The 17,684-nt window shown below is 42.6% G+C and overlaps 1 protein-coding gene and 1 long non-coding RNA gene across 4 annotated transcripts in view; one reads left to right on the forward strand and one right to left on the reverse strand.

The window, feature by feature from the left end:
* PFKM (phosphofructokinase, muscle) overlaps positions 1-1,288 on the forward strand; it is a 122,932-nt gene extending 121,644 nt beyond the window's left edge. For both annotated transcript variants that reach the window (XM_075851917.1, XM_075851916.1), the window contains exon 24: positions 1-1,288. This exon is cut by the window's left edge and continues 68 nt beyond it. In XM_075851917.1, coding sequence (XP_075708032.1) covers positions 1-77 — 77 coding nt within the window. In that variant the 3' untranslated portion in view covers positions 78-1,288.
* LOC142742314 (uncharacterized) overlaps positions 1-17,684 on the reverse strand; it is a 77,101-nt gene that overhangs the window by 6,570 nt on the left and 52,847 nt on the right. The gene's annotated exons all lie outside the window — the stretch shown is intronic.

Below are 17,684 nucleotides of genomic sequence, written 5' to 3' on the forward strand. Positions count from 1 at the left end.
ACATCAACTTGGACACTTCTGAATCTGCACATTTGGAACACATCACCAGGAAGGGATCTGGGGAGTCTAGCATCTAAGTTTAGTAGAAGATAGTACAATAAAAAGGCACTCCACAGGGTCCACAAACCTCTGGATTATGGCCAGGAACTAGAGTGTACCTGTTACCTGTACAGGGTGGAGGCAAGTTAAACTGCAGTGCTAGGAACCAGAAGAGTCAGCGCTGTTGTGAGACACCTGTTATGGTCCTTCACCGGGCTGCTGATAACATTTAGAAGATAGGAAGCTAACTACTCATTTAAAAAATCAGTCTGGCCATAGACATATAATAGCTTATAATTTAACTATTTTTCGGAAGACCAGTACCCTTATATACCCTCTTTACTTATATAGATGGAGAGAGATAAACTGCTGCCAGACACCTCTAGCACCACTTATCTTGAGTGTAACAAAGGATCGGATAGGAAACATCCGACCTGTTTGATCCTTGTTTTTCAGACATCAGGCTATGTCTATGGCCAATATTACATGCCCTTTTCAGTGCAGATTATCATTTTTACATGTAACATTTCTGTACACAACAACAACACCAACATCAAATCCTGATATCTGGATCATAGTGTGTTTGTACCTTGTAATGTTAACTAAAAAATACTATTGAATTTAAGGAGGAGTTTGGACACACTAATACATTAATTCTTAAGTTATATCCCTGGGTCCAGACTTAATTCTTTTGAGTAATAGAACAGCTGGCATCATGACCACCCCCACTGTGTGTAGGTGATGGGTACATTTTAATGCAGTGCCCTATTTATTTAATGTTACTTACATTCATCATATTTATAGTATTTTTGTTCTCCGCATTAAAATGCATCTTCACTGTAGAATGTTTTTTTTGAAAATTGCCCATAAGACCCTAAGGACACAAAAGTCTATATAATTTCACTGTCAAAACATCCTCTCCAGTAAATTCAACCGCGTAGTGGATCACTGCAGATCACAAGCAAACTGTTTAACCAACAAAATGTGATTATCCAATGGTAGATTCAGCTCGTGTTAAACCAAATAACATACAAAATTTCTGAACAGTTGTTGTCGGTCACCAGTAACCCATCATATACCATATTACTGAAGTAACAAAGTTGTTCTATACAATTTTACTATTGGTTGTCGTGGGGAAGAGTGGATTATTAAATAATGAGTGGCATTCTTGTTAAGTATTAATAAAACTAGAACAAAAAAAGAAAACCAAAGTGGCAATTTATTACAGTCAAACATTTCTAATTTGAATAAAATGTGTGCATTGTATTACCAGCTGAATATCTTGGCTGCATTGTATGTCCGCTCTAATACATAACACTGTAAGTGCACAAAATCCTAGTGCATGGAGTCTGCACTGTGGCACACGGAGCTGTAATCATTCCATGTGTCTCCATATTGTGCCTCCCTATGGCACTGTATTCTCTCCTAGAAGCAATTCTTTGTTCAGACTTATGCCAGGTACTGTTTCTTTGTGGTCCTGGTGTTTTTGGCAGGAAGAATAACCATGTCTTCGGTGCTTTTCTTGTCTTCAAAAACACTGTGAACCTGATGGAGCCATTTATATGTAAGTCAATTGGATCCATCAGGATTCCTTTGAAAATCGTTCTGTCATAGGTCTGTTAAGAAGCCATGACAGTAGTGTGAACAAAACCTTATATGGCCATAATTCACTACCTTTGTTTTCATAAGGGATCCATGAGATAGAGTGTAGACCCATATATTTATATTCGTGCCATATTTGATGCATTCATAATATGACTGTGTGCATAATATCACCTGCTTGCTTCTTTGGATGCAGTTTTCAGGGTAAATAGCAAATATATTAATTATTTTCTGCTTAGTCACAAGTACTGACCGACTCATGTAATCTCTTATAACTAGGAACTTTTAAGATCAAGATGAGGATACAAGCTTCATTTCTACATGCCTCCATGTTATGCTGCATGGTCAGTGATTTTACAGTCTGTGCTCCTATAAACATTCTGCTGACTCCTCACTGTTATGACAGATGTACCGTAACAAAATCGGCAATGTATCGATCTTCAGGAAAATCCATAATAACGGAGATATTTGTGACATGCAGTCTGGTAGATCAGCTTTGGCAAATGGAAATGCCTATTTATAAATAATTACTGGTATATAGTCTACTATGGGCCTGTTCAGTGTTGACTTTCCGTTTAAGGGTTCCGTCAAGGGAACCCATCAACGCAAAGGCAAACGGAAACTTTAGCTTCCGTTTGCATCACCATTGATCTCAATGGTGACGGAAACATTGCTAATGGTTTCCGTTTGTCACCGTTGTGACATGGTTCCGTTGTTTTTGACTGAATCAATAGCGCAGTCGTCTGGTTGGGCTATACATCTGCCTGAACACCCAAACAGATCTAATAACGTGGCACGTAAAAACATTTAGGCGTTTATGATAAGTAGCAGAAAACCAGAAGTTTTCGTAGCATGTAACAACATACCAGTATTTGTTGCATATAACAACAATAGATGATCGTAAGTATTTGAACAGCAGATTCACATGTGCTTGTTAAAGGGAATCGGTCACCAAGTTTATGCTGCCCTATATGAGGGTAGAATAAAGTAGTGACAGAGACGCTGATTCCAGCAGTGTGTCGTTTTACTTTTAAATGATTATTTTTTATAAAATTCACTTTATCTCTTGCAGCCCGTATTCATGAGCTGCGGCCAACCCCCGAAGTCCCACCGATGATTGACGGCTTTCTCCCCATACTGTGTACAGGAATAAAGCTTCCAATCAGCAGCTGGTGTGTGGGGGTAGCGTGAATATATGAATGTCATTGGACTTAAGCCCTGCATCGCGCCTGGCGCACCGCAAGTATGACAGCTCATGAATATTGAGGACTCCTTCCTCACTGTGTGATACGAGTGCTGCAAAAAATAAAGTGGAAGTTTAACAGAAACTACGCCACAGACAGACATAAGTCTCACAATGCTAGAAGCAGCATCTCTGTCACTACCTTATACTGCCCTCTGGGAGGGCAGCATAAAGGTGGTGACCGATTCTCTTAAACTCAGAACCAAGCCGTTTTTTCATTTTCGCCTTCCAAGAGCCATAACTTTTTTTATTTTGCCATTGACATGGTTTCTTTTTTGCAGGAATAGGGGGATTTTGAACTTTTTTATATTAATTTCATTTATTTTTTTTGTATCTAAAAAAAACAACGAACTTTTTTTCGTTACTTGCCCTTGGGAATTTGAACCAGCGATCGTTGGATCACTTGCACAATATACTGCAATACTTATGTATTACAGTATATCGTTATTTTTACAGGCTCCTATGAAGCCCTGCCTCAGGCAGGGCTTTTAATAAGAGCACAGAGCTGTCAGATCTTGTGGCCTTCATTAGGCCCCCAGACTGTCATGGCAACCATCTGCAGACCATGTTCAAGCCGTGGGGGGGGGGGCAATGGGCCGTCTGAGTGGGCTTTACCCCTCTTTCAGCAGCTTAGATGCCGCAGTCACTATAGTAATCTCCAATCCCAGCAGTTAGAAGTAAGGGGATTAATATTCGATTTGTGGGTGTAACTTCCAATGGGGTTGTGGAACCTCTGGGCTACTCCACCGTAACGCAGTAGCTGCTGGCCAGACAGATGTAATACACTCACTGGTAGAAGGTACCTTGGAGGCAGCTGGACACAGTCTGATAGAAAGTAGTGGATACAGACTGGTGCCAGAGTACAGGAAGCAGGCTGGTGCCAGAGTACAGGAAGCAGGCTGGTGCCGGACTACTGGAAGCAGGCTGGTGCCGGACTATTGGAAGCAGGCTGGTGCCGGACTACTGGAAGCAGGCTGGCGCCGGACTACTGGAAGCAGGCTGGCGCCGGACTACTGGAAGCAGGCTGGCGCCGGACTACTGGAAGCAGGCTGGCGCCGGACTACTGGAAGCAGGCTGGCGCCGGACTACTGGACTCGAGATACAGGGTACGGGACTGGACATGGATATAGGACTGGTAACGGACACTCGACTCAGGATACACAAGAGTCAGGATACAGGATAGTCACGGACACAGGATTCAAGATCCAGAACTAGTCACGGACGCAGGATTCCGAACTAGACACAGGATTCAGGATACAAAACGGAACCTTCGCAGACCAACACTGTGTTAGAACAACATTGCTCAGGCACTTGGGAGGTGGTGAAGGTGGCTTAAGTAATCCTGGGAAGCAGCAGGGGTGGTTGGGTAACAATTGAATTTTGCACGTACTGGCCCTTTAGGAGGCGGCTGGAGTGTGTGCGAGCACACTAGGGATCTGGCGGCCATGAGCCGCAGAAGACAGAGCGCCGAGGACGGTACGAGACCAGGCGGCGGGGACCGTTGGTAGATGCGGGGCCTGCCGCCGGCATTACAGTACCTCCCCCTTACGCCACCTCTTCTTAGGTCCATAGCGCAGGAGGAACTTCTTGATGAGAGCTGGGGCATCAATTTACTCTTCAGGCTCCCAAGATCTCTCCTCAGGACCAAAGCCCTTCCAGTCCACAAGATAAAAAGTCTTTCCTCCAGCCCTCTCGCGGCCCAGAACCTCCTTGGCTTCAAGGCATCAGCCGAACCGCTGGGGGCAGTAATAGAATTAGAGGACTACTTGCAGCGATTGAGGATCACAGGTTTCGGGAAAGATACATGGAAGGAATTTGGAAATTTTGAAGGTAGGAGGTAAATGTAACTTGTAGGACACCGCATTAATCTGTTGCAAGACTTCAAAGGGACCGAGAAACCTAGGAGCAAATATGTAGGAGGGAATTTTTTGGTGTATATTGTTAGAAGATAACCGGACCTTAACTCCGGGAAGGAACGGAGGAGGCAGCCTTCTGTTCTTATCAGCATACTTCTTCATGTGATCTACCACCTGCAGGATCGTAAACTTGGTTTGCTGCCAGATCTGGAGAAAATTCCCAAAAGAAACATTAGCTGCAGGAACTTGAGATGTAGTAGGTACAGGAAGAGGGACACGCGGATGTTGACTGTAAACAATGAAAAATAGAGATGTAGCAATAGATTCACTCGTGTTATTAGTATAAGAGAATTTGGCCCATGGAAGGAGATGTACCCAGTTGTCATGTTGTGCAGATACGAAATGGCGAAGGTAATTTACAAGCATTTTGGTTAATTCTTTCAACTTGGCCGTTTGGATTGCGTGTGGTATGCAGACGAAGAGTCCAATTTCACGTCTAGAAGTTTGTACAGGGCTCTCAAGAATTTGGATGTGAATTGGACGCCCCGATCAGGCACGATATGGTGGGACAATCCGTGCAGGCAAAAATGTGTTGAACAAATAGACTTGCTAGATGAGGAGCTGAGGGAAGACCAGACAGAGGAACAAAATGTACCATCTTGGAAAAACGGTCCACAACAACCCAAATAGTGGAGCAACCATCAGAGAGAGAGAGGAACATCTATAATGAAATCCATGGCTATGTGTTACCAAGGGCTGTTCAGAACTGGCAAGGGCTGGAGTAGACCTGCAGGCCTGAAGTGAGTAATTTTATTTTGAGCACACTTGGTACAAGAGGAGACCTAGTTCATAACATCTTTGGGCAACGTGAGACAAAAATAGTGGCAAGAGATAAAGTCCAGAGTCTTACGAATGCCCGAGTGGCCTGCCAACTTGGCGTTATGACCCCAGCCGAGAATTTTGTTCCGGTCAATTAGGTCAACAAAAATGTTCCCAGGGGGAATATCTGCAGAGGATTAACAGGAATAATACAGGGAAGGTCAGTAATATGTTGAGGATCCTCTTAGGTCTTCTCAAACGAACGAGACCGATGGAGTCGGAATTTGGATCTGGCAAAACAAGTGACCATCTGGCTTGACGTGGGTTCAGATGTTGGGCAGTCTGTAAATAAGTGATATTCTTGTGATCAGTGTAGATGACAATTGGGTGAGCAGACCCCTCTAGTAAAGGTCTCCACTTTTCTAAAGCCAATTTCATGACCAGTAGCTCACAGTCTCCAATTGAGTAGTTCCTTTTGGCTGTAGAAAAGAGTTTTGAGAAGAAGCCACAGGAGACCGCTTTACCCTTGGGCTGGATTCACACGACCATGTTACGTCCGTAATGGACGGAACGTATTTTGGCCGGAAGTCCCGGACCGAACACAGTGCAGGGAGCCGGGCTCCTAGCATCAAGTTATGTACGATGCTAGGAGTCCCTGCCTCGCTGCAGGACAACTGTCCCGTACTGAAAACATGATTACTGTACGGGACAGTTGTCCTGCAGCGAGGCAAGGACTCCTAGCATCGTACATAACTATGATGCTAGGAGCCCGGCTCCCTGCACTGTGTTCGGTCCGGGATTAGCGGCCGAAATACGTTCCGTCCATTACGGACGTAACATGGTCGTGTGAATCCAGCCTTGGAGTTTTTTTGAAAGAGAGGGTCTTAAAGGGCCACCGCGTGCATCGGTAACTTAGTCCCTGTCCAATCCCAGCTCACCCAGGACCTTGAGAGGGACTCTGTTCACTTCCACCTTGCATGAGCAATGTTAAGGCTTTCCTAAGTTTGTCTTGCGAATGGATCCTTAGCTGTATCCCATATCCTGTTTCCCATATCCAGTGTCTGTGTTTAGTTCCAGCACCTAAGTTGTGTCCGAGTCTACTTCACCATCTGTGTCCAGTGCCCCTGCCAAACAGAGTGTCCGAGATTACTTCACCATCTGTGCCCGTACCAAACAGAGTGTCCGAGACGACTTCACCATCTGTGTCCAGTGCCTGTGCCAAACCGAGTGTCCAAGACTACTGCACTGCTCCAGTCCGGTTTCCTGGCCAAGTACAGTGTCCGAGACTACTGCACTACCCCAGTCCGGTGTCCTAGCCAAGTCCAGTGTCCGAGACTACTGCACTACTCCGGTCCGGTGCTGTAGCCTCACTTCATCATCCTGCACAGGCCTGCTTCCCCCTGACTGGCATATTCCCACTTCTGACCTTCCAGGTACATTAGCATTACTGACTGTCACAGACCACTTGGCCTACTTCTTGTTAAATATGTCCGCATAACAAGCATACTGTGGAGGCAGACCAGGAAATGACTGAAGTACAGGAGGTCGGACAAAATGAACCTGGGACAGACAATTATGTAGACACCGAGGATTTCTCCGGAATTCCAGTCAAGATTTGGAGCATGTTTCTATAAAGCCAGGGAAGTCCCAGCAGGGTTGGATTAATAGCTCTTGGAAGAACATAGAAGGTTATCCGTTCAGTGTGTAGAGCCCCCACTTGTAATTTCAATGGTTCAGTGGTGGAGATAATTGGATCCTGCAGCGAATGTCCATTCGCCAAAGCCACTGCTAGGGGTTTATTTAGTGGATTCGTAGGTAATTTGAGACTATTCACTAAGGCTTGGTGTATAAAATTTCCGGCTGTTTCAGTATCCAGATAAGTGGAAACAGAATGAGATGCTTCACTAGTGAAGATAAGGACTGTAGTAGAAAGTCTAGGAGAGTATTTTGCAGAGGACATAGATTGACCTAGGGTAGTCTCTCTTATCATTCCTAGGTGCTGGAGTTTCCCGACTTCTGAGGACACTGACGCATGTAATGACCCTTTCTTCAACACTACATGCAGAGATTAGCGGAACGTCTATGCTGCCGCTCTTGGTCTGATATTCTCATCAATCAACCCGCATAGGCTCTTCAGAGGTTGTAACAGAAGGAGGTACCAGGGGTCTCTGAAAATTAGGTGCCAGTCTATAGTACCTTCTCTCTCTAAGGACTTCCTGGGAGCGCTCTCAGAACCTAATATCTATGCGTATAGCCAAAAGAATCAGGGCATCCAGGGTAGGAGAAAGATGATGACCCACCAGTTCATTCTTGACTCTACTGGCTAATCCCTGCCAGAAGGTTGCCACAAAGGCCTCGTTGTTCCAAGCAAGCTCTGCTGCCAAAGTACCTCCTACTGTCGAAGTGACAGAAGCAAAGCAGCGGCTGAAGAAGTACGGACAGGTTTCTCTAACACAGTGCAAGAAAAGTCCATGAAAAGCTGCAGATTTGAAGATTCCGGTCCCTCACGTTCCCAGATAGGATTCACCCATGCCAGGGCCTTGCCAGACAACAGGGAATCAATGAACGCTAATTTTGTCTGATCTGATGGAAACAGATGAGCATGTAATTTGAAATGTATTCTGCATTGTTTGAGAGAGCCTCAACAGGTTTTCGCTTCTCCATCGTAACTGGGTGGAAGTGGCAAAGAAATTCAGTATCTGGAGCGGACTGGAACTTTGGGTAGCTGAGGAGTTGATGAAGCAGCAGCTAGTGGGATTGCCAGGGGTGTAACAGGGGCAATGTCCAGGCGATTGGCTAAGGTGTTAACTGCCTGCAATATCTGATCTTGGCGTAGTCGAACGGTCTCGCATATCGTCATTTATGACCTGAACAGCAGTCTTAAATTTTCCAACAGCCTGAGCAAACTGTAACATGGGGTTGTGGAACCACTGAACTATTCGTGGGTCTAACTCTCAAATTCCTCACTGACCAGATGTTTGAAGGGGCCACGGGGCTCAAGCTGCAACCTCATTATTGTTTACATCGGGTTTCGGGATGTTCGTACTTGCACACGCTGTTACTTTTGTAGCAACTATGTTACTTTAATGGGACAATGCTGCAATACTATGCGCAACCGCTACGAAAGTAATGGCGTGTACAAGTGCGAATTAGTAATTACCAGATCTAAACAATGAAGAGGCTGCAGCACTCTCATGAGCGCCGTATCCCCTTCAAACAGCTAATCGGCGGGGGTGCCAAGAGTCGGTCCTCCACCAATCTAATATTAATGGCCTATCCGAAAGATAAATCATCAATTTTTCAATCCCGGATAACCCCTTTTGATAGGAGACTCCTCTTTTTCCTATAAACCTGGAGAAGTGTCCTCACAGCTGCACAGTCTGCATGTGAACCTGATCCAATGAAGTCAGGCAGCCTGTGTATTCCTGTAGCCTGGCTTCTCCGAACTTTAGAATAGTTGAGACCATTTAAATTTCTAAACATAGTATGGTGTCACTGACAGTACATGCTACAGTTACAAATATTCAAAGGTCGCAGACCCACAGTTTCAGTAATGCAAGACCTCGACAAACTATTGTCAGACATACTGCTCCTGCCAGAGATAAATCCATGGTACTAAAGCTCCCATACATATTAGCTGAAAATCTTTTCATTTCTACCATTTCAGATGTTCGTCTGCCATTAATCTGCCATGTTCTTTTGCTAAAACGACCACTTAATTACATAACTTTCTAAAACTTTGATCTGCCATGTTGGATTTTTTTCGGCCAGTTATTGGCCATTACAGACCAAATCGGTCACTATACAGATAGTTGGGGTTTTTTTAATTTTATTTTCTGCTACTTCTACCTACATTAATGCCTTAAGCCTTTCATAACCAAGGGTCTTTGATACCCCTGTGTCCAGGTCAAATTTTCCATTTTTGATATGCACTTCTTTAACCCCTTAGTGTCTAAGCCTGTTTTGGCCTTCAGGACCAGCCCCATTTTTGCAAATCTGACATAGGTCACTTTATGTGGTAATAACTCCAGAATGCTTTTGCCTATCAAAGCGATTCTGAGAATTGTTTTCTCGTGACATGTTGTACTTTATGATACTGAAAAAATGTCGTCGTTAAATTCAATATTTATTTGTAAGAAACTCCAAGATTTAGAGAAAATTAGCAAAAATTTGCATTTTTCTAAATTTAAATGTATTTACTTGTAAAACAGATAAGTAATACCACACAAAATACTTACTAGTTTATATTTCCCATATGTCTACTTTATGTTTGCGTCGTTTTTTGAACATTCTTTTATTTTTCTAGGACGTTACAAGGCTTAGAACTTTAGAAGCAATTTCTCATATTTTCAAGAAAATTTCAAAAGGCTATTTTTTCAGGGACCAGTTCAGTTCTGAAGTGGCTTTGAGTGCCATATATATTAGAAAGTCCCCAGAAGTCACCCCATTTTGAAAACTGCACCCCTCAAAGTATTCAAAACAGCATTCAGAAAGTGTTTTAACCCTTTAGGCATTTCACAGGAATTAAAGCAAAGTAGAGGTGAAATTTACAAATTTCATTTTTTTTCTTCGAAAATTCATTTGTAATAAATTTTTTCTGTACCACAGAAGGTTTTACCCAAGAAATGCAACTCAATATTTATTGCCCAGATTCTGCAGTTTTTAGAAATATCCCACATGTGGCCCTAGTGTGATAATGGACTGAAACACAGGCCTTAGAAGCAAAGGAGCACCTAGAGGATTTTGGGGCCTCCTTTTTTTAGAATATATTTTAGGCACCATGTCAGGTTTGAATAGGTCTTGTGGTACCAAAACAGTAAAGACCCCCAAAAAGTGACCCCATTTTGGAAACTATACCCCTCAAGGAATTTATCTATGGGTATAGTTAGCATTTTGAACCCACAGTTTTTTTGCAAAATTTATTTGAATTAGTATGTGAAGATGAAAATCTACTTTTTTTGTGAAAAAACGTAGAAATTTTAAATTTTTACAAGGAATAAAGTAGAAAAAACACCCCAACATATGTAAAGCAATTTCTTCCGATTATAGCAATACCCCATATGTGGTAATAAACTGCTGTTTGGACCCACAGCAAGCCTCAGAAGAGAAGGAGCACCATTTGGATTTTGCATTTCTGATTTTGCTGAAATAGTTTTCGGTGCCGTGTCGCGTTTGTAAAGCACTGGAGGGATGAAAACCGTGGAAACCCCCCAATAGTGACCCCATTTTGGAAGCTACACCCCTCAAGGAATTTTGAGTTAGCATTTTGACGCCACAGTTGTTTTGCTGAATTCATTGGAATTAGTCTGTAAAGGTAAAAATCTACTTTTTTTTCTGAAAAAAGGTAGCGATTTTTAATTTTTACAAGGAATAAAGGAGAAAAAGCACCCCAACATTTGTAAAACAATTTCTCCTGATTACGTAAATACCCCATATGTGGTAATAAACTGCAGTTTGGACCCACACCGGGGCTTAGAAGGGAAGGAGCGCTATTTGGCTTTTGGAGCTCAAATTTAGCTGGAATAGTTTTTGGGTGTCATGTCGAATTTGCAAAGCCCCTGAGAGACCGAAACAGTGGAAGCCCCCCAAAAGTAACCCCATTTGGGAAACTACACCACTTAAGGAATCTATCTAGGGGTATAGTGAGCATTTAGGCCCCACACGTCTTTTGCAGAATTTATTAAAATTAGGGCGTGAAAATTAATATCAACATTATTTCCACTAAAATGTTGAATTTTTTCATTTTCACAAAGGATAAAGGAGAAAATGCACCCTAACATTTGTAAAGCAATTTCTCCCGAGTACGGCTATGACATGTGGTCATAAATGCTTTTTCATTAGAAAGTAATTAACCCTTTACGAACTGATTCATGTTTTGCTTTTTTCTTTTTCGTTTTTCCTCCCCGCTTTCCGAGAGCCACAACTTTTTTATTTTTCCGTCAATAGAGTGGTGTGAGGGCATATTTTTTGCGTGACGAGCTGTAGTTTTTATTGGTACCATCTTTTGGTACATAAGACTTTTTGAGCACTTTTTATTAAATTGTTTGGTAGAACCAGGGTGACCAAAAAAGTGAGATTTTGCCGTTTAAAATTCTTTATTTTTCACGGCGTTCACCGTGCGAGTTCAATAATGGTATATTCTAATAGCTTGGACTTTTACGGACGCAGCGATACCAATTTTGTGTATTTTTTTTATTTTTTTACATTACTTTAGAGGAAAAATGTGAAAAGGGTTTCTTTTTGGACTTTAAATATTTATTTAATTTTTTCCACTGATAATAACTATTTACTTTTGTTTTTACATATTTTATTAGTCCCCCTGGGAGACTTGAACCAGCGATCGTTAGATCACTGGTAGAATACACTGCAATACTAATGTATTGCAGTATATTGTGATTTTTACAGGCTCCTGTAACAGCGTGATCGCTGTTTCTGTCCGTTAGTCCCGGGTATCAGCTGTAATACACAGCTGACACCCGCAGCGTATGGTGCGGGCTCAGCACGTGAGATGCTCCATATATCCCCCCCCACACCATGACATGCTATTAAGTCATGGTGCGCGAAGAGTTTAATGCGCAGCGGATGGTGCAGAGTGAAAATTTAAATTTTCCACTGATGTGTCATTTTAGTGCACTATATGTTGTGCCCAGTTTTTGCCACAAATACCACATAAAATATTAACAGGGTTCTCCCGGGTATGGCGATGCCATATCAGTGGACGTAAACGGCTGTTTGGGCACGCTGTAGGGCTCAGAAGGGAGGGACGCCATTTGGCTTTTGGAGCGCATATTTTGCTTGGTAGTAGCTCTGGAGTTTTGCTGGTATTTCAGTTTATATTGTGGGGGCACATGTAGGCTGGGCAGAGTACATGAGGGCATAATAAGAGGGTATAATAATGGGGTAAATAAATAATAATCCACAGATATGTGGCCAGTGTCGCACTTATATTATAAATGGCACCCGATCCTATCCGCTTTTGGAACGCTCTGTACATTTTGCATCGCCATAATCTGGGAGCCGGAACTTTTTTATTTTTTCACCACCGGAGCCGTGTGAGGGCTTATTTGTTGCGGGACAATCTGTAATTTTCATTGGTACCATTTTGGGGTACATGCGATTTTGTTGATCACTTTTTATTAAATTTTTCCGCAAGCCAGGTGACCAAAAACCATAAATTCTGACAATGATTTTTATTTATTTTTGACGGCGTTTACCCTGGGCTATAAATGACTATTATACTTTATTCTGCGGGTCGGTACGATTATGGCAATACCATATGTATATACGTTTTTTTATGTTTTGCAGCGTTTGCGCAATAAAATAACTTATTTAGAAAATAAATTATTTTTTGTGTCACCATAATCTGAGAGCCATAACTTTTTTAATTTTCAGTCAAAAAAGCTGTGTAAGGGCTTGTTTTTTGCGGGACGGGTTGTAGTTTGTATCGGTACTATTTTGGTGTACATGCGACTTTTTGATCACTTTTTATTACATATTTTGGGAGGGGTGGTGACCAAAAAATAGTGATTCTGGCATTGTTTTTCGTTTATTTTTTTTGCGGTATTCACCGTGTGGGAAAAATAATATTATAGTTTTATAGGTGGGGTCGTTACGAATGCGGTGATACCAAATATGTTTATTTTTTTTTTACGTATTAATTTTTTTTCCTATAATAAAAGACTTATAATAGGAAAAAAAGCAGTTTTTGTTTATATCACTTATAACTTTTATTTTTACACTTTTTTAAAAACCTTTTTATTCTTTTTTTTACTTTTTTCACGTGTCCCACTAGGGGACACTTAGACTTGCAGCTCTGATCGCTGCTGGAATGCATTACACTACACATGTAGTGTAATGTATTCTAACTGTCATTGTGACGTAACTGTCACACTGACAGGAAGCCTACGACGACCACCCTCCGGGTGGTCCTCATAGGCTTCTGTACATGGCAACCCGGAAGCCATTGTCTGGCGTCCGGTTGCCATGGGTACCATCGCCAGCCCCCGTGATTTCACGTGGGGGCTGCCGATCGGTGCTAAACACCTTAATTGTGGCGTTCAAAATCGAGCGCCGCAATTAAGGGGTTAACTGCCGATATCAGCGGCGATGGGCCGCTGATCGGCAACGGGGAATGCAGGGCAGACACCCTGCACAGTTACCCGCCGCTGCGGTGTAGCGCCGCGCGGCGGTTAACTGTCAAAGCACAGACGTAACTGCACGTCAAGGTGCGCGAACTTACTGCTCACCTTGACGTACAGTTACGTCATGGTGCGTTAAGGGGTTAAACGATAATATCTTTGCAACCGCTTTGAATATCGCAACTATTTTTACTTTGTTTGTTTTGCAAGACTTATAAGGCTTTACTTTTCTTGATTTAGTTTAATTAATTCCATGTTTTTAATTTTTATTATAAGCAGACAAATCATATAGTTTTTTGAAAAAAACCACACTTTTTTGTATTTTTTTTTTCTCTCCCCATCTATCTATCTATCTATCTATCTATCTATCTATCTATCTATCTATCTATCTATCTATCTATCTATCTACATACACACGGTCAACCTGGGTCGCTGTGAGCGGATAAGGGGGCTATAAGGCTATATTCAGACGACGTGAAAAAAAAAAGATAGTTAAAAACTGATCAACTGTCAGTTTTTCATCGTTGTTTTGCATCAATGTGTCTCAAAATTTGAATGCATTTCCCAACCGTCTGTTTTTCACCGATATTTGAAATCCATTTTTCATGGACGTTAAAAAAAATTGCATGAATTTTATTTGTTAGGGTTTTTATTGTTGCAGCCACCTGAAAACACCACAGTGCCCATGTATATAGTGATGCAATACCACTGTTGATAGTGCCACATTGCCCAATGTAGATAGGGCCACATTGCCCAATGTAGATAATGCCACAGTTCTCTGTATAGTGCCACACACAGCGCCCATGTAGATGGCGCCAGTGTTCCCTGTAGGCAGTGCCCATATAATGCCACAGTGCCCATGTAAAGAGTGCCACACCCCCTGCATATAGCACCCCCTGTAGACAGCACCACACCCCGTGTGGATAGTGTGACCTCCTGCAGATAGCGCCACCCCGTGTAGATAGCACCATCCCCCCTGCAGATAGTGCCCCCCCCTTGCTGGTAGAACCTCCCCATGCAGATTTCACCATCCCGCTGTAGATAGCGCCACCCCCCCCCCCCCCTGTAGATGGTAACTTCCCCTCTGTAGATAGCACAACCAAGAGTCGTAACTTTTTTTTTTTTTATTCCGTCGACATAGCCGTATAAGGGTTTGTTTCTTGCGGGACGAGCTGTGTTTTTCAATTGCACCATTTTTGGATGCATATAATATGTCTATCAACTTTTATTAACTTTATTTTAGGAGAGAATTGCGAATAAGCAGCTATTCCAGCTTTGATTTTTACGTTATAAGTTTACGCCATTTTCTATGCAGCGTAAATAACATGTTTTTATTCTATGGGTCGGCACGATTACGGGGATACCAATTGTATAAAGGTTTTATATTTTTTCCTACATTTAAACCTCACAATAGAAACCCTTTTAAAAAAAAAAATTACTTGTTTTTGCATTGCCACATTCCAAGATCCGTAACTTTTTTATTTTTCTGTCGATGTGGCCATATGTGGGCTCCATTTTTTGCGGGGCAAGGTGTAGTTTTCATTAGTACTATTTTGGGGTACATGAGACTTATTGATTAACTGTTATTTTTTATGGGGGAATGGGAGAAAAAAAAGGAAATTTGCCATTTTGTTTTTTTTGGACGCCGTTCACCCGGCAGGTTTAATTAATGTGTTAACTTTATTGTTCGAGTCGTTACGATTGCGGTGATACTATATATGCGTATGTGTCATTTGTTTTGACAATTACTAAATAAAAATTTTTGGGGGGGGAATGGTTTTATTTTATTTTTACTGTAATCTTTTTATTTTTTGGTCAAACTTTATTTAACTTTTTTTTTTTAGTGGGGACTTTACTTTGCGATCTTTTGATCGCAGATATAATGCTTTCTAATACTTAGTATATCAAAGCATTATTGTCTGGCATTATTGCAGTGTAAAACTGACAGGCAATATATTAGCCCGCGCCTCTAGCATGGCCTAATAGGCTGTTGCTGAAGGCAGACCTGGGGGCCTTTGTTAGGCCCCAGACTGCCATGGAAACCCAACGGCGCCCCGCGATTTCTTTGCGGGGGTGCCGATGGGGTGATAGAGGGAGCTCCCTCCCTCTGTCAAACACATTAGATGCCGCTGTCGCTATGGACAGCTGCATTTAATGGGTTAAACAGCTGGAATCGGAGAGTGCTTTGATTCTGGCAGTTGGAGCAGGCGCCAGGCTGTGTATAACAGCCGTGCTCCTGCCGCTGATCACGGAGTACAGTTGCAGTACCCACGCGAGCAGAGGACGGATATATCCGTCCTTATGCAGGAACTAGCTCCTGCATAGGACGGATATATCCGTCCTTTGTCGTAAAGGGGTTAAAGGGAATCTGCTACAATGAATCCCCCATCCCACAAATTACTCCAAGGCCAGGATCACACACATAGTTTTGATGTAGTTTTTGGCTCAGTTTTTTGAGCCAAAGCCAGAAGTGGATCCAAAAGGAAGGAAAGATATAAAGAAAAAACAAATGCATATCCTTGTCTATTGTGTCCACTCCTATGTTTAGCTCCAAAAAATGTGCCAGAAACCGCATCAAAACTGTGTGCGCGGTTCCGGCTTTATGGGTGGATAGCTAAAGAGACACATTCCACAGATAAAAGCACAAATGTTTGCAGACTTCAGATGTAAAAATAAAGTATCTGTAAAACTGCATACGTTTTTACCATAGAGAAGCAGAAACAAGGTAAGTAAAAAAGTTAGAAGAGAATCACTCCAACTGACAACCATGAAAACCTTGAACAAACAAATCGGTGGGAGTGGTGTCCCCCCAATGAACTGGACGAGAAAAGGATTTTACGGTGAGTACTCAATAAATCCTGTTTTCTCGCTTTTTACATTGGGGGACACAGACACAGACCGTGGGATGTCCCCATGGGCGGGAATAGAAAGAAGCACATTGTCATCTACTCCACAGATACCTATACTAATTTAGGCCAAAATCCTATAATGATCTGCGCATATCAATGCATAAATATAATACCTATCAGCATATATGTTGACCTATCCGTATGTTGTATAATAACCTAAAGCACACCTTATGTACCATACAAATATTCTATTTAATTAGATAAGAATTAAAACAAAAGACCACCACAGATTCCCGACGCGCGTTTCGCTGTCCGTTTTTCTAAGGGGTAATAGGGGGTAAGATGGATCCATCTTTTATAAGTGGATTGTGAGGAGGAGCTTCTCACATGGTCCAATCATGGTTGGCCAAATATAATAATGTTAACATACATGTCACGACGCAGGGTGTGGACCCACTGGGCCGTACCGCGTAGCGGGGTAGCAGCTGGCCAACAAGGTACAACTCAATGTCTATAGTCCATAACGGGTACCTGAGGTAATGTAGACAGTAGCGGAAGGCACGACTTGACTTTCACAGCAGGTGGCACCATGGATGCAGCGGAAGACACGACTTGACTTTCACAGTAGATTCGATAGCACGGGATACAGAGTATAGGCAGCACGGGTAACACTGGGAACTGGAAAACACTGGGAGACCATTTGCAAGACAAACTTAGGTGCACAACAACGCTCAGGCAAGGATCAAGTGGGTAGAGACCCTTTTTATAGTCCCTTTTACTAATGTTTAGTAATTTGTACAGTAAGGACTGTAAAACCCACCTCCACTAATAAAAAAGCGCCTTTCATTATATGGCGCATGGGTCTGACATGGACATGCGCAGCTTGTATCTTATGGGTGTCGGGGTGCGTGTGCTGGACGAACACATGCACCATGCACATGCGCGGACAACATTCAGGTTGAGGAGTGAACGCTCCCTCGGATCACTGGTAGACCAGCAAAAGGACGGCACAACGATGTCCTTGTTTAGATGAAAGGCAGAGACAACCTTGGGCAAAAAAAGGGCACCATATGGAGCATCGCTTTATCCTAAAGAAGAGTCAGGAAGGGATAGCGGAATGACAAGGCCACCAGTGCAG

The sequence above is a fragment of the Rhinoderma darwinii genome, chromosome 2 (assembly GCF_050947455.1).
Source record: "Rhinoderma darwinii isolate aRhiDar2 chromosome 2, aRhiDar2.hap1, whole genome shotgun sequence".
NCBI lineage: Eukaryota > Metazoa > Chordata > Amphibia > Anura > Rhinodermatidae > Rhinoderma > Rhinoderma darwinii.